We start from the raw sequence: 22,501 nt of genomic DNA, 5'->3' as shown, positions 1-22,501 counted from the left end.
AAAAGAAATCAAAAAACCCAAAGAGATCATGGATTTACAGCAATTTTATCTGGGGTTTCACAAGAAACTCACAGGTAGCCTACCAACAATAAATTAAACTTGAGACAAATGATTTAGCTCACCCGGTTATGCACGTTGGTGAAACACCAGTACTACAGCAACTGTTCTACGTTAGTTTTTAAATCCACTGTTTGCATTTGCTTTTGAAACCACCAGATTACATCAGTTGTGCTGAGGATTGACTCATGCTATCACCTGGCAGCTGCACACAGTGGCAGAGGAGAAAGTCAATCCAATTCCTTTTCATTGACTTCCTTCCATCTAACATTTCATGGACCAAACAAGCAGCTAAAATGCAACTCCCACTGGAGCAGAGGGATGTAGCAACTTCAGTTTCAAAGAAGTCTGTACATGTATTTTCTCATATAAATGATGAACAGGCTGGTCCTCAAAAATGCTGAATTAAATTCAAGGTTCAAAAGGGTACTGGAGGGAATGAGGAAATGTTTTGGGCCTGAACCAAGACCCATTAAACCACGGGAAAGAAGGCAGCTGGATGCCCTGGGCTTCGGCAGAGGCACGGTGCGGCGGGCAGCCCGAGCTCTCTGCCGGGGGAAGGCCCCTCTCGCCCAGGAGAGCGGCACAGGGCTGTAAGGGACTTTTTGAACTTTATTTGTCTCAACGTTGCTGCTTCACGACTACCACTTCCTGGCCTCAGCACCCTGTTGTTGCGAAGGAGTACGCCTTGAGGGAGATGGAAAGTGCCCAATGAATCCACAACGTCCGCCCGAGGCTGGAACAACAGCGGCCTTGGTAGCGCCCACCAAGCTACACCTGCGCGCAGGCCGGGTAGGCGGCGTGAGACGGTAGGCAGTGAGGAAGCAGGTCGACCCCCGCCAGCAAGACCACCGTGACCACCTGGGCATGCACGCATGGAGGACCATGGGGCGGCACACATCACAACAAGCCCCCGTGGAAACGGGCAGACTTTTGGAGAAATCGTGGGGACGGGCCACTATAAAAGGACTGTGTACTCCTCTCTCAGGATGCTGATGCTTCTTGGGAACTCCGACGGAGCCAGGAATGTGGAACATCATCATCGGCACCGAGAACGAGCCGACGGAACATCGCTGGATCCCTGGTCGTGGTGGTGGTAATTAGTTGCACCTCGACCGCTTTCTTGCTTCAGAATTCTGACTTTCTCCTCTCTTTTGCTCTCTGTCCTATCGCTCTTATCAGTTGTTATAAAAAATATAGTTCATAAGGTTGTACGGCATCTGACCTCGCTTGTGTCTTAATCTTGCTCTTGGGATCGTTTAAGAACCCTCCCCAATATCGGATCGGGACAAGGGCCACCGCACAGAACATGCCGGGCACTGGCGCCGGCACAGCATGGACCTGGGCTCATTGCTGGCTCCACAGAGCAACGCAGCCTGAGGCTTGTGCAGCACCTCCCCAAGAGCAAGTTATCTGAGAAACGTCACGAGTTTCCTAACTCGATGACTGTCAGAAACAAGCTCTTGAGCAAAGCAGACCCCTGGTCTCATTTAGTCCTCTGCTCCTGCACGTGTTACCAACAAAAGGATAACAGAAGCTCACGTCTGAGAAGTTTTCTTCCAGAGATTTAAATATTTAAGAACTATATACAAATGTCACCCTTGGATGTACACTGTTTGTTCCTGATGTTTTTTGTTGTTTGTTTTTTTTTTTTACTTTGCTCAAAATCCTCCTTCACTTGCATCTAAATTTGAGTAGAGTTCTCCAAATTCATGCCAAATCCAGACTGATTCAAGTGAAGCAATCTCCTCAAAATTCTTCAGCAGGGATGTTCCAGATGTGGCACTTTTACTACGGAGTCGCTGAGAAATGGTGACATCCCATTTTAACAATGCCTTTTCAATGGGCATCCACTTTTTTTTTTTTAATAAATGTTTGTCCTGGGTTGCAGTGTATTCTATTACCATCCTCATGAGCTGTTGAAATCAGGTGGAGCAGTGTTTCCTTGCTTCCCTCCCCCCGCCCCTCCAGACTATCTTTCTGCTAATGGCCCATCAATGCCATGCAGCGTGACTCATTATCCCGTTGGGAGATGCTCCAGCAGAGGGAGAACACCAGCATTCCATCCTGGATATAACCTGAGATTCTAAATACCAGAGACTCTCTTCTTTTCCACTGGATTTCCAGAGGACAGGAGCTACTTAGACACCACTGGACTTTTCTGAGGAAGAGCAGATTTTTTTTTCTACGGGATCACTGCTTCGCGGGGACTGCAGCCACCATTCCACCAGACTGCTACCACCACCCTGATTAACAGGGTGTCAGGTTGTATCCTGACTCTCTTAGTTTAACCCAGTGTTATCTGCCTTTTTTTTTTTTTTTTCCTTATTACATTGTTATTCTGACTTGTTGCCTCCCACTAGTTTGTTTTCAAACTAGCAGAATGTTCTTTACCTTGCTGACTATCATAGATGAGAATATACTTTACATTATATTAAAGATTAGATTTTTGGAGTTTCAAAGGGAAAGGTCACCATCAAAAATCTCTCTGCTTCTCACCTGTCTAGAATTTTAAATTGAGGGACCATATACCATGGGAAAAAAGAATATTCCCCAATTTACATATCCCTTGCATTAACTAGCCATTCTACCGAAACAGAGCAAATCGGGATTACAAAACCAAACACAAACCAGAGCAGAGCTGATGACCAGGATTTTAGTCAGTTAAGGAACTGTCCACTTGGAACTCCGCATTCAGCAGGATTTTCGTTGTAGTGTCACTGCCGCTACTATTTATTAACAGTATCTAGTTTCTCTCAGCTTGCGGTGCACAGCGCACTGTACTCAGGGCCAGGGCTGTGTATCACAATGATTTTTAAGACCGCTCTTTTTCATTTGAAAGGATTTTGAGACAAAGTCACAGCAGGCATCCTGCATCAGTTTGGTAAAGCAAATCTTTGCAGTAAACAATTTACAGTGCAATTAAATCAGTGACTGCTCCCCAAAGACATAATCTAAGAGAACCCCAAAGCTGTAGCTCCGCACTGCTGGAGCCACGGGGAGCCGGAGCCCCGGTGTCGCACACCCCAGCTGGAGCTTTCTGCCCCTCAGCCAGCCAGCCCTGCTCTGGGGGAGACCACTCCTCACCCCAGCAACCTGCTGGATCTCGCACCGTGTCTGCTGGGGACACGAACAAGAAAGGCTCGTCCGGCTTTCAGGCAGGACAAGTCTCACCACAGGCTGTCAACCACAAACGGCAAGTTCAACACCCCCAAGGCAGGGGCACCGGCCCAGCGCGTTCCGCTGGGGAACAAAGACTCCTCTGAGGAGACGTCCCAGGCACCCGGCACCTGAGTGCCATTCCCTCCCGAAGAAAATCTTCAGCCACCGTCATGCATGTCCCACTTCCACAAAGAGATGCTGTCAGGGTCTCCAGAGAGGGAAGCAGATGCTGGCAAAGCAGTTTTCTGCAGAACTGGGATTTGGCATTAAATCCTGACAGTAAGGACTTTGTGAGTCCCCGCTGGGAATGGCCGAACAGGCCCGTGTGGGCCTAGGACTCAAAAGATGGTGCAAGTCCGTCACAGAGAACGGGATTTTGCCATCTATGTGCCAGTACAGGCATCCAGAAGGTAACTGCTGCCTTTATGACACTACTCAGCAAAAATGTTTACTGTTATTTGGGGCCTCCAAGCTTATGCCAGGCGAATACAGCCAGTGGGTTCCTCTCTCTCCGAGGCCATCTGTTCAGAAGATGAAAAGCCAGGAAAACAATGCCCCATCTCCGCAGAAGGAGGCTGTTGCTGTGTGAGGAGCCAGGGCTCTGACACATGTACACTGACCCTCCTGCTCCGAGGGGGAGCCGCTGCCCGCAGCTGGGCCACCCGCCGCCCCGCACTGTGCCTCAGGGACTTCACCTGGAGGAACTGCCCTGGCTTCCACAGTTATTAACCGCAACTACTACTGCCGTGCTTGTCAGAAACCACACCGTGATACAGCTACCGAACAAACTGACCCGAGTCAGCAGGCGACATTTAGATGGGGCATTTTGATCAGCTCTGAAGCCGGACAACAACAAGAGAAAGGCCTGAGGCCACGGCCCCGCTCCCAGCACACGCTGTCACCGCAGCCAGGGGCCCGGGATGCGCAGAGGAGCCGGGTTCAAGGCGCCGACCTGCAACCGACGGCTCCCACCGGCCAAACCCCGTACCCAGAACCACCGCTCTGCCTGCGCCGAGCGCCGGGAAACACCTTCAGGGCTTCCAGCTGTTTGCGGTGCTCAATTCCGCATCGTTATTCTTACAGAATCGAAAGGCCAGGGCCATGAAACGAGTGCAGCCACCCAGTTCACCCCGTTCACGTGCAAGGGGTGACCCTGACTGCACCGTGTCCCCCATGGCCCCCCTGTCACCACCACCCGGGCCTGCACGGGAGGGACAGTGACCAGACTGGCACCCAGACCCCCCCCCTGCTCTCCGGAGCCTGCCTGAACTGGCCCTGGGCCCTCCAGAGCCCTCCTGAGCACCCCACCCGGAGCCCCCCAACACCATCCCCGGGCCCCCCAGGCTCCACTCACTGCGGCGGTGCGCAGCTCAGGTCAAAGGGCCGGCGCTCCTGGTGTGGCGAGGGGCAGCTCTGCCGAGGAGCCTGTCGGGTCTGGGTCTGGCTCCGGCCACGCCTGGGAACTGCTGGTGGCACTGGTCGCCATGTCCCGACGCTGCTTGCCATGGCCATGATGTTGTTCGCCGCCTCCTCCTCCTCCCTGATCGCCTGCACTGGTCGCCGCAATCCTCCTCCTCCTCCTCACTACACGACTCCTCCTCGCTACTCAACACCTCCTCACTATTCGCTTTCTCCTCCTCAAATGATCGCTGCTGCTGGTCGCATCCCGGGCATTATTAGGACATAGAGGGGGCGGGGCTTCACTTGGCCAATGGCGGCAGTGCTGCCAATGGTCGCTAGGAAACCGAGTGGGGGCGGGGCTTCACTCGGCCAATGGCAGCAGCGATGTCTGGGTTGCTAGGAGACGGGTGGGGGCAGGGCTTCACTTGGCCGATGGCGGCAGCGATGCCAATGGTCGCTAGGAAACCGGGTGGGGGCGGGGCTTTGCTCGGCCAATGGCGGCAGTGCTGCCAATGGTCGCTAGGAAACCGGGTGGGGGCGGGGCTTCGCTCGGCCAATGGCGGCAGTGCTGCCCGGGTCGCTGGGAGCCTCGTTTGCGTCTCAGTCTGGCTCTCAGGATGGTTTCAGAACCCTCCCCGGTGTTGGATCGGGACAGCCCCGTGGGGGTGTTTGCTCCCCAGGCCTGTGCCACACCCAGCTCCTCGGGACCTGCCCCACAGGGCCCTGCCCCAGCACCCTTCCCGGCTGCCGCGTGGGCCACAACAGCCGCAGCCGGGCACAGGGCACCGGCGTGAGCACAGGGAACACAGGCTGCCCCTCTGTGCTCTCACCCCGGCACTGGAGACTTCCACCCCAACTCCTCCAGGGAGGAAGAGGCCTGTGTCCCGATGGCTTCCCACCCCAGAAAGGCCGACCTTCCTCTCCTGGGGCCCTCCCACCCATACACAACGCCAAGGAGGAGAAATGTAGCCACTGCTTACTTTTGCCTGGCACTGAACCAAAGCCTTGACGGTCGGGGCAGTTAACGTCAGCACCTAGAAAAGAGAACAAAGGCCAAGTGGGAGAAACTCCTCTAATAGTCTGTGCTAGAAAGCAGAGTCACTCCCTTGACCCAGCTGGAAACCCAGAGACACTTACAGAGCCACTGAGGCCCAAGACTTTCATGAGTAGACCAATCAAGGGCAACGGGGTCACCGGCATTTCCTGGGCTCTGCTCCTTTGCCTGTGCACAGGGAATGGACAAAGGAAGAGCTCTGTATCACTGAACCCGGCTTTGCTCTCTCCCCTGCCAGCCCCTCCAGCACCATTTACATCAGAAGAAATCCAGGCACAGAAGGAGCAAGTGGCGGCAGCCGGATCGGCTCAGTGTTACTTTACCAACGCAAGGCTGAGCAATTCGGCCAGCGCTGCCCTGCCGCTGCCCCAGCAGTGGGGGTACCTCTCCCCCAGCTCTCGAGCTGCCTTTCAGCTCAGCTGGAGCATCCCACCGATGGCCACGCTGGCGCCGGAGGTTTGCTACTGCAGCGGGGCTCACCTGAGGAAGGTGTCCAGCCAGAGCTCTTTCCTCCCGTGGGACCTGCAGAGACAGGAGAACCAGTATCACACCCCGCTGCCACCAACCTGGGGTCGGGCTGTTTCCCCCCACACACACAGTGGGAAAACCCTGACCTCTGGGGTCAAGTTCGCTTCTCAAGGGGCGAAGCGGTTTCCTAGCCGAAGCAGAAAGCATCAGGCTGATGCTTCTGCTTCCCCTCACTCCTGAGGGCCCCTCTCTGCAGCTGTGCTCCTGTCCCAGCAGCTGGAGCACACGGACTGCAGGCTGTTCCTCCCCAGAGCAGCCGGGAGCGGGGCGGGAGGCAGGGGCCAGGACCTCAGGCCACTCCGACACCAGCAGGACCTGGCCAAAAAGCAGCTCTCCCCTTGTTCTTGGGCCTTCCCAGAAAGAGGCTCCCACTGCACCCAGCAGCTTAGGGACTGACAGCAGCTGAGCAGCGGGAGGAGGGAAAAGCAAGTCTTTCTGCTCTCCTGGGCAGATGGAGAACAGAGAAGGTCAAAGCCAAGGAGGCTCTGCTCCTCACCGAGCCGTGTCTCTCCAGGAGCCCCTTTTGATCCTGCAACTCTGCAGCCTTTGGGATCCCCCTGGGCTGAGGAGCACTGTCACAGACACGGGGCTTCTCCAGAGCCAGGAGCAACAGCCCAGCTCTGCCAGAACTGCACGTGGGGCTTCCTGGGACCAAACGGGATCGACTGCCTACACACAGCCCCCCCTCAGCCCACGCCCTGCCTCACCCCTTTGACAGTGCACAGCTTGAGCGAGGGCTGTGTCCAGAGGGCAGAGGGCCAGCTCTGAAAATAAGCCGAGTTGCAAAATGCTGCACAAGCAAAGCGGTGCCTCTGCTTCCCCCCGACCCCATGACGCGAGCCTGAGGAGCCAGCTGGGCTCTGAGGGAGAGCTCCGGCCCAGACAGCCCAACGCCTGGGTGACACATCACCGCCACTCACCAGAAAGTGACCACGCAGAAGCTGCTGGCCCAGACAAGGATGAGGGTGCTGCAGCAGTCCAGGCCCAGTACTTGCACATTTCTGCCTCAGGAGAAGCCATCTGGGCCAAAAAGATTTTACTGAAGCAAAGGGTGGGAAAAAGTCACTTCCCCTAATAGCCAATATCCTGATAGAGACGCAGGTTTTGATTCCAGAAAGAACCTTCATTCTGCACCCAGGTAAAAGTCAGATGAAACTGGTACCTGTTGGCCGCCTTTCTGTCTTTGTTGACTGAAAAATCACAATGATGAATGAAGCAGCCTGCTGAGTTCCTAACCTGACCAATCCTAACAAAGTCTGGCACTCGCAAGTACTGAGAGCTGTAAACTCCATTCACAGTAAAAGCTGAGGAGAAAGTCACGAATCATCTCCCATTCTGCAAGTCAGATTCTTGGCTGTTTTCTCACTACTGCTGATTTAACTGTAAATTGCTTCAAAATAACACCTAAAATTCTAAACTTTTCATACCAGTAAGCTCTTGCTGCCATTAGAGAATCATTGTGCTGAGAGGCACTAGGAACACACAGCAATATTTAGATATATACATTCTGTCTTCCCTTAGATGAAGTTATTTTGTAATTTGAAACCTTAGTGGAAGGATTTTTGCTTTCATCCTGATCAGACATTTAAGTGCCAGCCCTCTGCTACAGCTGCAGCAGAAGTATTCAAGCTGCTGCAGCACCAAATTAAACTTTCCACTTTCCAATTAGCTGTTGTTTTTTTCCCTTTCTCTTAATTGTTCTATTTGAACAAGCAGCTTAAGTATTTGCTCACTTGGGGAAAAACACTGCTATCCTTCTTCTGTTATGATAAGCCACTGATCTGAAGGGCAGAAGGCTGAGACCCCCACAAAGCTATTTAGAAGAGTGGGAAGAATTTGAGAGTCCTAAGTTGGACGTTCTTTGGCTGGTCAAAACTGAGGAGGGGGAAGACGAACTACAGGGAGCTCAAGGGAAGCACAAGAGGGCATCCGGGAGCCAACAGCCTGATGGGGGCATAAGGCCACGCTGCAGCGCCGTGTGTCAGGCACAGTGTTTTCAGGAGCTGCAGAGGGGAGTTAATGCCCCCGACGAGAGCACAGCTCGTCTGACGTGGTGGCCCTGCTGGTCCTGCACGTCCTGGAAAGATGAACTGTCCCTGGGAGAACTGGCGAGGAGAGCTGCGGGGATCGCTGGGACATGGCAGACGGACGTGCGGGCTGACGTCAGGAGTGCGGGATTTGCTCGGGCCAGCAAAGCAAGTGGGAGAAGAATGGGGTGACTCCTGTCAATGCAGAAGAGGGAAATACCGCTTAGGGAGGAGAGTTACTAAGATTGAAGGGTGGGAGCACCAGAAAAAATGTGTACTGCCTGGCCCTGAGTAACTTTAAGCTGCAAACTGGAAGAAAACACTTTAATGCTTAGAAGATTTGGGTTCTGCAACAGCCTTCCAAGGGAAATAAAGAAAGGAGGTGATCGAAGGAAATGATCACCTGCTTTGCAACTTATTTACTTAGAGCAATTTATAATGATTTCTGAATGTTGCTTAATAATCCTGCTTGCCCTGACTGCTCTGTGAAAGCTGACCAAGGGCCACTGTCTTCAGCAAAAATAAGAGACATGTCCTTGGAAAGCAGATGTGCTTTAACAAGTCTGGTTTTGTAGTGGATAGGTAGCCATGTAAGGTTGGTAGAAACTAGTATACTGGTGGTTTTAGATAAGATAGAGGTGGTAAACCTTCTGGAACCACTCCTGTTGCTCAAGAAACTGGCTAAGAGAATCTGTGTGTGGTCCGAGGAAAAGTGAGACAAGGTGAGGAGGACTGTGAGCCTTCCTCCAACAGACCCTGGAGACGCCCACCAGGAGGCAACGGGCAGATGCAAAGAGAACATCGACTGCTGACACCAGCCTCTAGAGCTAACCCAGCCTCACTTACGCATATGGATATTTGTGTTATGCCATCCAATGAATACGTAGATCCCCACTCTATAAGTATTTGTTCAAATGTGCTGTTGGTGTGCAACCTTTTGGAGAAATCCCCTTGCACCCAGGCGCTGGAGGAAACACGCCTGCTGTGTAACTCTCCGCGTTGTAGAGTCTGAGTCCGTGAATCAGAGGAAGCAACCAGCCAACCCCTCATCGCTTACTATGGAGGTCAGTAAGCTTTTGATGGGCCTGGAGATCTCTTCCAGTCTCTCCTTCCTCCAAATTAACTGCCTCTTCAGGCATTGTCTTGCAAGATACATGTTCCCTTTTTAATTGCTCCGATGTCTTCTTGTTTGAAATACTGAACTATTGGTGCTCAAAAAGCGCTATGCTGGCAGGATCATTTCTCTTATGAATTGTGCTTAGGTACCAATCCAGATAATGCGGTTTCATATAGCAAGAATTACATTTTTTAATCACTTAACAAGCACAGGAAGGACTTTACCATGTTTGAACTCCTCTCCTGTTACTGCTGGCAGGGATGCAGATCCCTTGTGTGCAGAGTTCTGCTGGGGAGAGGCCGGGGCGAGGATCCCCATTACACGGTACCGGTCTGAGGGGTTCACCTGGGATGTTAAAACAACTGTGCTTATGTTTACACACCCTAGGGTCCTACAGTGGTAAATTAAGATTACTGTCTCTGGGTTGTGTCAGCAGTTCAGGATTTGGCCATTCCCTATATAAGCAAGCCAGTAACTGTCCATCTAAACTCTGCCATGCAATTCAGGGAGGACTGAAGGTTGACAACCTACATCTTAGACGAAGAACTACTCCAGAAGTGTTACTTCTTTCTGCAAATTAGAATAAACAATAGCTCTTACCATTTCGGGGGGGGGAAAAAAAAAGCCACCAAAAAAAAAAAGAACAACAACTTGTTCACAAGAGCAGAAGCCAAAGCCTTTGGATAGAGTGGACAGGTGCTTGCTACCAGCATTGCCCAGGAAACCCCACCAAGAAATCCCAGCAGGCTGGAGTAAATGCCATGTCCTGGAGCACATACACTGCAGTTCGCCTGCAGTCTTTCAATACCCAAGGATATTCCTTCAGATCTGCAGCACCGACTTCACAAACTATAGAATACTCAGTACACCTCAGCCTCAAAAGTCCAGTTGTTATTGCAGTGCCATGAGGCCAAAACTGTTGGTCCTTAACAGCGATGAGAAAAAGGATCATTCCCACACCACTCCCCAAAATACTGCTACTCTGAAATTTGCCTACACTGCTACAGCTACTGCTTCACTCCAACTTCCCTTAAGAAAAAAGTTCTGCCATTCTTCTAGCACTTGCTCTAGCCACATGTGCAAACAATGCTTTCTTATTCCTTATGGATCAGGCTTTTATACTTAACTTGGCTTTTTTATCGTCTGCAGTCAGGTTCCTGATAAGCAATAAAGCACCTTGTCTTGTAGGCACTCCCCTCTTCTCCCCACTCTACCCCCATTAAAAGACACACCCACTCCACCCCACGCACAGACCTTGAATCTAAACTAAAGAACAGGTATTCGCTTGAAAACTGTCACTTAAATGGCTATCCAAAGCTGAAGTACTTCCAATGGTCTTATTTTTTCAGCGTGAGGTGTCTCTGAAAAGCTTAAAGATGATGAACAATCACCTTATTCATGTTTTGCCCACAGTTTAATTGCACGGAGCGTGAGCAGGAAGTTCTCTTCCTTTGGCACTAGATGTAGCATTTCATCGGTAACTCCGAGAAAAAAGTTCAAGTACAGCAGCTCCTAGTAACAGGTGCAGGTCTGTTTTATGCTACGCTGGATCAAGAGCTTACGGTTTATCGTTCAAATCTGTGAAAACAAGTTTGGATTACTCGCTCTGTAGTACATTAAAAATTATAGATTACACACAACATTCAGTATCCCTGCAGGCAACTGGCACCCTCAACAGCTTCGCCACAGTTTACAGACGTGATACAGCCTGTTGCTAGTTTCTTCCTTTCTCCACATCTCTCTCCCTCCCCCTGTCCTTCTCTTTTTTTCTGTCACCACGTGCTGCTTCCTGGCCTTATTTTTCCTCTGTCTCCTGCAGCCTGTCCCCTCTCTCCCCACTGTCTCCCCTGCTCAGCTGCCTGGGCCCTCTCTCTGGGCCTCTGTCCTGCTCCCCATCCCCTTCCGCTCTTCCTTCGTCTCCATCCCGGAGGCCATCGCTGTTCTGTCCTTCTCTGCCCCTTGTCCTGACCCACACCCTGTTTCTCGGTCTCTAGGGACAGTTTCCATCTTGTCTTGCTCTGTGCCCTGCTCTCTGCCCCTGCCTCTCCCTTGCTCTTCCCTCTCACCCTTTCCCCTCCGTCCCTCTCTGCTGCTCCCCGTCCCCTGTCTCTGTCCCTCCACTCTCCTGGTGCCTTCGCTGTCTCTCGCCCCCCGGCCCGCTCACTCGCCCTGCGAGTCTGTCCGTCCCTCTGTCCTCCTTCCTGCCCTTCTCCTCTCTCTGTCCCTCCGTCCTGAGGCTCACCACTCTCTTTCTTCCTGCCCCCGCTGTCCCCTTCCCCTCCACCCTCCTCCCGCTCTGCCCCTCTGCCCGGCTCCTCACCAGCATTTCTCACTGCGGAGCAGCCCGGGGAGGCGGCCATGGGGCTGGAGGGCGGGGCCGGGCCGGGGGACGGTGTCCCTGCAGGGTCAGACCGCGGGAACCGGCGCCCCGGGGCATGCTGGGAGCTGCAGTGCTGGGCACGGGGCTGCCGGGCGGCCATGTTGGTTCCCGGGGCATGCTGGGAGCTGCAGTGCTGGGCACGGGGCTGCCGGGCGGCCATGTTGGTTCCCGGGGCATGCTGGGAGCTGCAGTGCTGGGCACAGGGCTGTCGGGCGGCCATGTTGGTCTCTGGAGGTGCAGCCTCTGCTCCAGCTGGGGCCCGGCTGAGGTCAGTACTGGGGTCACCCGTGAGGAGTGAGGCCCTTGGGCAGGTGTTGGGGTTTCTCCTGCCCGCTGGATGCCCGGGGGGTTGTGTGTGTGCTCCTGGCCAGCTGGAGCTGGGCCTGGCCAGGGCCGGCCCAGGAGTAAAGTGAGAGCTGGGGAGGGGAGGGGGAAGGAGACAGACTCCCTGGGCACGGGCACCGGGCAGCCCTACCTCCAGAGCCCCCAGGACACCCCCCCAGCACCTTGAGTTACTACAGTAATGGGAGTAGTGTGTTCTTCTGTTAACTCTTACAGGGCTTTTGTTGTCCTTCAACGCACAGTGTCCAAGGCATGAGTCAGGCTCACATCGCCCTGCAGCTGCGCTGTGCCAAGCAGCTGCCCGTGGCATTGCCAGCGTGTCCAAAAGGGAGGAAAAAGGTGAATACGTGAGCGGGGGGAAACCGTCTGGTATGGCAGAGGGGTGAGCTCTCAGGGTGGAGTCCGGGTGGTTTCTGCCTGTATCCATCCTGTAAATGTGGCTGTCAGAAGGAAGCATGAGAGAAAACATGATTTCACCAATACAGTATGAGCTCAGAAATTGTGGAGTGTTCTTGGGAAATCTGATCTTTTTTTTTCCCGATCTCTATATAAAACCAGAGTATTTGAAATGTGGTTTTTAGAGCAATACAAGAACTTGTATGAGTCAATCCGTTCCTAAACAAAGGATTGATTTCCCAAATTGCTAAATTCGTATGCACAAGTGCCATATAAGTACTTTAAATAAGGAATTGTCAGCTTTCCAGTTCCCTCCAGCCACTACTGCACCGTCCATCTGGGCCTTGCCTGGTGCTCCGGGGCTCCTGCAGCCCGAGCGCCTCAGCAGATCGGCTGCCTCGTGGTTCCCCACTCGCCTGCTCTCCCCCAAGGCCGAGCGGCACTAGTGAAGCTGTCTGCTGCCGCTGCCAACCCACCCGCCCCTCCAGCCCCTCCAGCACGCTCCCAGTGCCGGGGTTCTCTAAAGGTGTCTCTACCCCCAAAAAGAGCCCTGGGCCCTGGAAGGGAAGGACCGGGGCTCAGCCGCAGCCCTGGGGACATGGGACGGGGCCACTCGGGGCTCCTGGGGGGCTGCGGCTCCCGGGCACAGCACGTAGCCCGGCTGGAGCTGGGACCCCTCTCCCGGTTTGTAGAGCGAGAGGATTGTCTGAGCGTGCGCAGAGGCCGTGCAGATGGCTCCGGCACTGGCCTGCACCGGGGGAATCAACCCTCCCACCTCGAGCATATTCTTCCTGCGCTCAGTGAAGCCGCTCAGATGAGCCAGTGCAGCTCGGGGCCTGCCTAAGCGCAGCCTCAGCTTTAATCCTGACCCTCCCGGGGACTCCCTGCCAAGGCAGAGTCCTGTGCTCCCCCCTCTGCCACCGGTCACCCGTGGCCCCTGAACTGCATCACCCACGTGCACTGGCCAGCGGCTTCCGCACAGTCATGCCCACAAGCCAGAGGCATTTGCTTTGCAGGGGATCTGTGTGACACGGCGTCAGCAGCACAAATATTCAGTTAGAAAGCAGAGATAAACTCTGGACTGAAAACACAAATGCAACCGTCTTCAGCACAGGAGGGAACAAACATCGATTACTTGATCACATTGAAAGTTCCTCTCCCATGTAGACTGATCCTCAGTGACTTCGTGTCAAATCCACCCAAAATCCCGCTCGTTTCAGCCCCGTTGCCCAACCTGCACACACGGTGACGGCCCCGCCGTGCCGGGGCAGAGCATCCTGCAGCCACCGAGCAACGCCTGCCAGGTGCCAGGGGCTGGAGGGGTCTCGCGGGGGCCCCGGGGCTGCGCGAGAGCTGGGGGGGCTCCGGCAGCGGAGATCACAGCCAGCGCTGGGCTGGAACCCTTTACACCGACCACCCCTCCTGCAGAGCCCGCACTGACTCCGTGGGCCCGGGGAGCTATTCCCGCCTGAGCCCAGCAGAAGCAAAAGGCTGGGCTTGAACCATTTATAAATGTGAACCGGAGTTGTTCGGATTTAAGAGCTCTCAACGATTCCAAGTCCCGGGCGGTCCCTGGAGTGTGGCCAGCGACACGCCCGGGTCCCCGAGGAGAGCACAGCCCTCCGGCACACGCCCGAGGGTCGCTTGCCTGCAGCGTGGGGTGGAGGCAGCCCCCAACCTAAAGACCCCCGGGCAAGGGCACTGCCGCCCCCGGGACCGGCCGTCCCCCATCTCTGCTGAGCTGCCCCCGATGCGCTCGTCGGAAGCAAAGCACCAACGTGTGCCGGGGCCCTGCGCTGCAGCGAAGACAGCCCCGGCTCTCAGCAAAACGTCCGCAGACGAGACGCAGATGACGGACAGAACAATGCAGTCAGCACGCAGACACGGATGGACACAAACGTGAAACCTCTTATTCCACAACAACACAAGCACAGAAAGCACATCTACCCTCACCCCCCCACCCAACAGCCGGCAGAAGCAAGCGGTGCCCAGGGAAGGAAGGGAGGTTCAGCCAGTCCAACATTCCTGTGTTTTAGGAAAGCGAGCCTGACAGCTGTGGAATAATCCTTGCAGTTATGGTCTTCATGAGCACGAGGGAGTGATGGTTCGTGGGTTGGCTCATTTCAGTTGTCTGCTCCACACCGAGAAGCTGCTCCCGACCGGCACAAATATGCAGCATTTTGTGTAAATGTTGCGGGACAGAGCACTGAGGCAGCAGCAGAAGAAGCTTAGGGGAGAGTTTCTTCCCCATCCTGGGCCTGTACTGAGGGCGCGACAACCGCGTCTGGGCTTCTAACATCCTACAAAACGACGAGAAAAACATTAGCTTTACAAAAAACACGCTAAGCTTTGAGCTACTGATACACCACTGTAAGAGATTTACTAAGAGCAGCTGCCAGAGCAAGCAGAGGAGCCGGTGCTGCCCTTGACCTGGGGCTGCACTGCTGGGTGGCGGGAGCTGCTCCGCAAGGGGCGAGGGGCTGAGGGGCCGCCAGCGTAGCACCAGAACTAAGGCATTTGCAAGGAGATTTTGGGAACAGGGAAGGGGGTAGAAGCTGCCACTCCAAGGGATTTACCATCCCCTACCCAGTGGCCAGTAGCAGATACTTAAGGGAAGTGTAAGGAACGGGACCAAGTGCTGCACCCGCTGCCTCTGGCAGGGACGAGCCCGGGGACTCGACCGGGCGCGGGGCAGCAGCTGACCCACGCAGGACTCACCTCACGGGGCTGCTGCTCCTCTGGCCCTGCCAGCAGCTCCCAGGGCATCTGGGTTGCCTCCAGGGGACTGTCCTTACTGTGCTCGTGTTCTCAGCAGCTCTCCCTGCACTACCCCCCTCTCCCCTGTTGTCACAGAGGTCTGGCTGATCCCCCTCAGCTTTCACCCCGCCCGCTCTGGCCTCGGCTCCCCCTCGGCTCTGGCTCAGGGATGTTTCTGCCATCGGCTGCTCTCCAAAGGACGTTGCTCCACACAGCTCTCCCCCACAAATTCTCCCTCTTCTGTGTCCTCTCACTCAGACAGAGCTCCTACCACAACCTCTTTCCCTTCAAATCCTCCCTCCTCCAGGTCCTCCTCTCTCTCAGACACAGCACCAGCCACAACATCCTTCCCTGAACATACTCCATCTGCATGGTCATCTCCCCCCGACACCAGAATCATCACAACGTCCTTCCCGGAAAAAATTCCCTTGCTCCCTCCTCCTCTCCCTCAGGGGCTCCACCCAACATGAACTGCCTTCTGAAACCTCTGTCCTGCATGTCCTCCTCTTCATCAGAAAGCTCAATCGGTACTAAGTCTATCCCTACAAATGCTCCCTCCTCTGGGTCCCGCTCTCCCTCAGACACAGCACTGCCCACATCTTTCCCTTCAAATTCTCCCTCCTCCAGCTTCTCCTCTGCCTCAGACATAACACCAGTCACGTCTTTGCCTTCAAATTCTCTCTCCTCCAGCTTCGCCTCTCCTTCAGACAGAACACTCCCCATGTCTATATCTTCAAATTCTCTCTTTCCCAGCTTCTCCTCTCCCTCAAACACAGCACTCCCCATGACTTTGCCTTCAAATTCTCCCTTTTCAAGCTTTTCTTCTCTTTCAGACACAGCACTCCCCATGTCTTTCACTTCAAATTTTCTCTCTTCCAGGTTCTCCTCTTGCTCAGACACAGCACTCCCCATGTCTATCACTACAGATTCTTCCATCTCCATGTCACCCTCTCCCTGAGACACAGCACTGACCATGTCTCTCCCTTCGAACTGTGCCTCCTGCAGCTCCTCCTGTCCCTCAAACACAGCACTGCCCACGTCTTTCCCAAATTCTCCCTCCTCCACCTTCTCTTCTCCTGCAGGCACAACACCTCTCACGTCGTTCTCTTCAAGTTCTCCCTCCTCTAGGTCCTTCTCTCCCTCAAAGAGAGCAGTCCCCATGTCTTTCTCAAATTCTTCCTCCTCCAGGTTCTCCTCTCCCTCAGACACAGCACTCCCCATGTCTTTCACTACAGATTCTTCCTCCTCCATGTCACCCTCTCCCTGAGACACAGCACTGACCATGTCTTTCCCTTCGAATTCTGCCTCTTCCAGCTCCTCCTGTCCCTCAGACACAGCACTCCCCATGTCTTTTCCAAATTCTCCCTCCTCCACGTTCTCCTCTCCAGCAGACACAACACCTCTCACGTCGTTCTCTTCAAGTTCTCTCTCCTCTAGGTCCTCCTGTCCCTCAAACACAGCACTGCCCACGTCTTTCCCAAATTTTCCCTCCTCCAGCTTCTCTCTCTCAGACACATCACTCCCCATGTCTTTCCCTTCAAATTCTCCCTCCTCCAGGTCCCCCTCACCCGCAGACACAGCACTGCCCATGTCTTTATCTTCAAATTCTCCCTTTTCCAGGTTCTCCTCTCCCTCAGACACAGCACTGCCCATGTATTTCACTACAGATTCTTCCTCCTCCATGTTCCCATCTCTTGTAGACACAGTACTGCCCATGACTTTCCCTTCAAATTCGCCCTTTTCCACCTTCTCCTGTCCCTCAGACACATCACTCCCCATGTCTTTCCCTTCAAATTCTCCCTCCTCCAGGTTCTCCTCTCCTGCAGAAACAACACATGTCAGATGTTTCTCTTCTAGTTTTCCCTCCTCTAGGTCCTGCTCTACCTCAGACGTATCACTGCCCATGTCTTTCGCAAATTTTCCCTCCTCCAGCTTCTCCTCTCCTGCAGACACAATACTGCCCATGTCTTTATCTTCAAATTCTCTGTTTTCCAGCTTCTCCTCTCCCTCAAAGACAGCACTCCCCATGACTTTGCCTTCAAATTCTCCCTTTTCAAGCTTTTCTTCTCTTTGAGACACAGCACTCCCCATGTCTTTCACTTCAAATTTTCTCTCTTCCAGGTTCTCCTCTTGCTCAGACACAGCACTCCCCACGTCTATCACTACAGATTCTTCCATCTCCATGTCACCCTCTCCCTGAGACACAGCACTGACCATGTCTCTCCCTTCGAACTGTGCCTCCTGCAGCTCCTCCTGTCCCTCAGACACAGCACTCCCCATGTCTTTCCCAAATTCTCCCTCCTCCAGCTTCTCCTCTCTCTCAGACACATCACTCCCCATGTCATTCCCTTCAAATTCTCCCTCCTCCAGCCTCTCCTCTCCTGCAGACACAACACCTCTCACGTCTTTCTCTTCAAGTTCTTCCTCCTCTAGATCCCCCTGTCCCTCAAACACAGCACTGCCCATGTCATTCACTTCTAATTCTTCCTCCTTCAGGTCCCCCTCACCCACAGACACAGCACTGTCCATGTCTTTATCTTCAAATTCTCCCTTTTCAAGCTGCTCTTTTCCCTCAGACTTAGCACTGCCCATGTATTTCACTACAGATTCCTCCTCCTCCATGTCGCCATCTCTTGTAGACACAGCACTGCCCATGATTTTCCCTTCAAATTCGCCCTTTTCCACCTTCTCCTCTCCTTCAGACACAGCACTCCCGATATCTTTCATGTCATATTCTCCCTCCTCCACGTTCTCCCCTCCTGCAGGCACAACACCTCTCACGTCTTTCTCTTCAAGTTCTCCCTCCTCTAGGTCCTTCTCTCCCTCAAAGAGAGCAGTCCCCATGTCTTTCTCAAATTCTTCCTCCTCCAGGTTCTCCTCTCCCTCAGACACAGCACTGCCCATGTCTTTCACTACAGATTCTTCCTCCTCCATGTCACCCTCTCCCTGAGACACAGCACTGACCATGTCTTTCCCTTCGAATTCTGCCTCCTCCAGATTCTCCTGTCCCTCAGACACTGAACTGCCCATGTCTACAACTTCACATTCTTCCTCCTTTAGGTCCCCCTCTCTCGCAGACACAGCACTGCCCATCACTTCTCCTTCAAATTCTTCCTCCTCCAGCTTCTCCTCTCCCTCACAGACAGTACTCCCCAAATCTTTCCCAAGTTCTTCCTTCTCCAGCTTCTCCTCTCCCTCAGACACATCACTCCCCATGTCTTTCCCTTCAAATTCTCCCTCCTCTAGGTTCTCTTCTCCTGCACACACAGCACTGCCCATGTCTTTCACTTCAGATTCTTCCTCCTTCAGGTCCCCCTCACCCGCAGACACAGCACTGCCCATGTCTTTATCTTCAAATTCTCCCTTTTCAAGCTTCTCCTCCCCATCAAACACAGCACTCCCCATTACTTTCCCTTCAAATTCTCCCTCTTCCAGGTTCTCCTCTCCCTCAGAAAAAGCACTCCTCATATCTTTCACTTCAAATTCTACCTCCTGAAGTTCCCCCTCTCCCTCAGACACAGCACTCCCCATGTCTTTCACTACAGATTCTTCCTCCTCCATGTCACCCTCTCCCTGAGACACAGCACTGACCATGTCTTTCCCTTCTAATTCTCCCTCCTCCAGCTCCTCCTGTCCCTCAGACACAGCACTCCCCATGTCTTTCCCAAATTCTCCCTCCTCCAATTTCTCCTCTCCTGCAGACACAACACCTCTCACATCTTTCTCTTCGAGTTCTCCCTCCTCAAGGTCCCCCTGTACCTCAAATACATTAATGCCCACGTCTTTCCCAAATTTTCCCTCCTCCAGCTTCTCTCTCTCAGACACATCACTCCCCATGTCTTTCCCTTCAAATTCTCCCTCCTCCAGGTTCTCCTCTCCTGCACACACAGCACTGCCCATGTCTTTCACTTCAAATTCTTCCTCCTTCACGTCCCCCTCACCCGCAGACACAGCACTGCGAATGTCTTTATCATCAAATTCTCCCTTTTCAAGCTTCTCCTCTCCATCAAACACAGCACTCCCCATTATTTTCCCTTCAAATTCTCCCTCTTCCAGGTTCTCGTCTCCCTCACACACAGCACTCCTCATATCTTTCACTTCAAATTCTACCTCCTGAAGTTCCCCCTCTCCCTCAAACACATCACTCCCCATGACTTTCCCTTCAAATTCTCCTTCTTCCAGGTTCTCCTCTCCCTCAGACACAGCACCCACCATGTCTTTCACTACAGATTCTTCCTCCTCCATGTCACCCTCTCCCTGAGACACCGCACTGACCGTGTCTTTCTCTTCGAATTCTGCCTCCTCCAGATTCTCCTGTCCCTCAGACACTGAACTGCCCATGTCTACAACTTCAGATTCTTCCTCCTTTAGGTCCCCCTCACCCGCAGACACAGCTCTGCCCATTCCTTTATCTTCAAATTCTCCCTCCTTCAGCTTCTCCTCTCCTGCAGACACAACACCTCTCACGTCTTTCTCTTCAAGTTCTCCCTCCTCTAGGTCCCCCTGTCCCTCAAACACAGCACTGCCCACGTCTTTCCCAAATTTTCCCTCCTCCAGCTTCTCCTCTCTCTCAGACACATCACTCCCCATGTCTTTCCCTTCAAATTCTCCCTCCTCCAGGTTCTCTTCTCCTGCACACACAGCACTGCCCATGTCTTTCAATTCAGATTCTTCCTCCTTCAGGTCCCCCTCACCCGCAGACACAGCACTGCCCATGTCTTTATCTTCAAATTCTCCCTTTTCAAGCTTCTCCTCCCCATCAAACAGAGTACTCCCCATTACTTTCCCTTCAAATTCTCCCTCTTCCAGGTTCTCCTCTCCCTCAGACAAAGCACTCCTCATATCTTTCACTTCAAATTCTACCTCCTGAAGTTCCCCCTCTCCCTCAGACACAGCACTGCCCATGTCTTTCACTTCAGATTCTTCCTCCTTCAGGTCCCCCTCACCCGCAGACACAGCACTGCCCATGTCTTTATCTTCAAATTCTCCCTTTTCCAGGTTCTCCTCTCCCTCAGACACAGCACTGCCCATGTATTTCACTACAGATTCCTCCTCCTCCATGTTCCCATCTCTTGTAGACACAGCACTGCCCATGACTTTCCCTTCAAATTCGCCCTTTTCCACCTTCTCCTGTCCCTCAGACACAGCACTCCCAATGTCTTTCCCAAATTCTCCCTCCTCCAGCTTCTCCTCTCCTGCAGACACAACACCTCTCACGTCTTTCTCTTCTAGTTCTCGCTCCTCTAGTTCCTCCTGTACCTCAAACACAGCACTCCCCACGTCTTTCCCAAATTCTCCCTCCTCCAGCATCTCCTCTCTCTCAGACACATCACTCCCCATGTCATTCCCTTCAAATTTTCCCTCCTCCAGCTTCTCCTCTCCTGCAGACACAACACCTCTCACGTCTTTCTCTTCAAGTTCTCCCTCCTCTAGGTCCCCCTGTCCCTCAAACACAGCACTGCCCATGTCATTCACTTCTAATTCTTCCTCCTTCAGGTCCCCCTCACCCACAGACACAGCACTGTCCATGTCTTTATCTTCAAATTCTCCCTTTTCAAGCTGCTCTTTTCCCTCAGACAGAGCACTGCCCATGTCTTTCACTACAGATTCCTCCTCCTCCATGTCGCCATCTCTTGTAGACACAGCACTGCCCATGACTTTCCCTTCAAATTCGCACTTTTCCACCTTCTCCTGTCCCTCAGACACAGCACTCCCAATGTCTTTCCCAAATTCTCCCTCCTCCAGCTTCTCTCTCTCAGACACATCACTCCCCATGTCTTTCCCTTCAAATTCTCCCTCCTCCAGGTTCTCCTCTCCTGCACAAACAGCACTGCCCATGTCTTTTACTTCAGATTCTCCCTCCTCCAGGTTCTCCTCTCCTGCAGAAACAACACATGTCAGATGTTTCTCTTCTAGTTTTCCCTCCTCTAGGTCCTGCTCTACCTCAGACGTATCACTGCCCATGTCTTTCGCAAATTTTCCCTCCTCCAGCTTCTCCTCTCCTGCAGACACAATACTGCCCATGTCTTTATCTTCAAATTCTCTGTTTTCCAGCTTCTCCTCTCCCTCAAAGACAGCACTCCCCATGACTTTGCCTTCAAATTCTCCCTTTTCAAGCTTTTCTTCTCTTTGAGACACAGCACTCCCCATGTCTTTCACTTCAAATTTTCTCTCTTCCAGGTTCTCCTCTTGCTCAGACACAGCACTCCCCACGTCTATCACTACAGATTCTTCCATCTCCATGTCACCCTCTCCCTGAGACACAGCACTGACCATGTCTCTCCCTTCGAACTGTGCCTCCTGCAGCTCCTCCTGTCCCTCAGACACAGCACTCCCCATGTCTTTCCCAAATTCTCCCTCCTCTAGCTTCTCCTCTCCTGCAGACACAACACCTCTCACGTCTTTCTCTTCTAGTTCTCGCTCCTCTAGTTCCTCCTGTACCTCAAACACAGCACTGCCCACGTCTTTCACTTCTAATCCTTCCTCCTTCAGGTCCCCCTCACCCACAGACACAGCACTGTCCATGTCTTTATCTTCAAATTCTCCCTTTTCAAGCTGCTCTTTTCCCTCAGACTTAGCACTGCCCATGTCTTTCACTACAGATTCCTCCTCCTCCATGTCGCCATCTCTTGTAGACACAGCACTGCCCATGACTTTCCCTTCAAAATCGCCCTTTTCCACCTTCTCCTCTCCTTCAGACACAGCACTCCCCATATCTTTCATGTCATATTCTCCCTCCTCCACGTTCTCCTCTCCAGCAGACACAACACCTCTCACGTCTTTCTCTTCAAGTTCTCCCTCCTCTAGGTCCTTCTCTCCCTCAAAGAGAGCAGTCCCCATGTCTTTCTCAAATTCTTCCTCCTCCAGGTTCTCCTCTCCCTCAGACACAGCACTGCCCATGTCTTTCACTACAGATTCTTCCTCCTCCATGTCACCCTCTCCCTGAGACACAGCACTGACCATGTCTTTCCCTTCGAATTCTGCCTCCTCCAGATTCTCCTGTCCCTCAGACACTGAACTGCCCATGTCTACAACTTCACATTCTTCCTCCTTTAGGTCCCCCTCTCTCGCAGACACAGCACTGCCCATCACTTCTCCTTCAAATTCTTCCTCCTCCAGCTTCTCCTCTCCCTCACACAGAGTACTCCCCAAATCTTCCCCAAGTTCTTCCTTCTCCAGCTTCTCCTCTCCCTCAGACACATCACTCCCCATGTCTTTCCCTTCAAATTCTCCCTCCTCTAGGTTCTCTTCTCCTGCACACACAGCACTGCCCATGTCTT

At 53.2% G+C, this 22,501-nt stretch overlaps 1 protein-coding gene across 1 annotated transcript in view; it reads right to left on the bottom strand.

The window, feature by feature from the left end:
- Window positions 1-828: 828 nt before the first annotated feature.
- LOC141971173 (uncharacterized) overlaps window positions 829-22,501 on the bottom strand; it is a 47,528-nt gene continuing 25,855 nt past the window's right edge. The window contains exons 15-18 of the mRNA XM_074928335.1: window positions 7,439-7,506; window positions 6,155-6,196; window positions 5,601-5,654; window positions 829-918 (exon numbers count right to left, since the gene is read on the bottom strand). Coding sequence (XP_074784436.1) covers window positions 829-918; window positions 5,601-5,654; window positions 6,155-6,196; window positions 7,439-7,506 — 254 coding nt within the window. The remainder of the gene's footprint in view (window positions 919-5,600; window positions 5,655-6,154; window positions 6,197-7,438; window positions 7,507-22,501) is intronic.

Source organism: Athene noctua, chromosome 28, assembly GCF_965140245.1.
Source record: "Athene noctua chromosome 28, bAthNoc1.hap1.1, whole genome shotgun sequence".
Classification (NCBI taxonomy): Eukaryota; Metazoa; Chordata; class Aves; order Strigiformes; family Strigidae; genus Athene; species Athene noctua.
The sequence above is the reverse complement of the archived record's forward strand: the minus strand, read 5'-3'. Positions and strand labels throughout refer to the sequence as shown.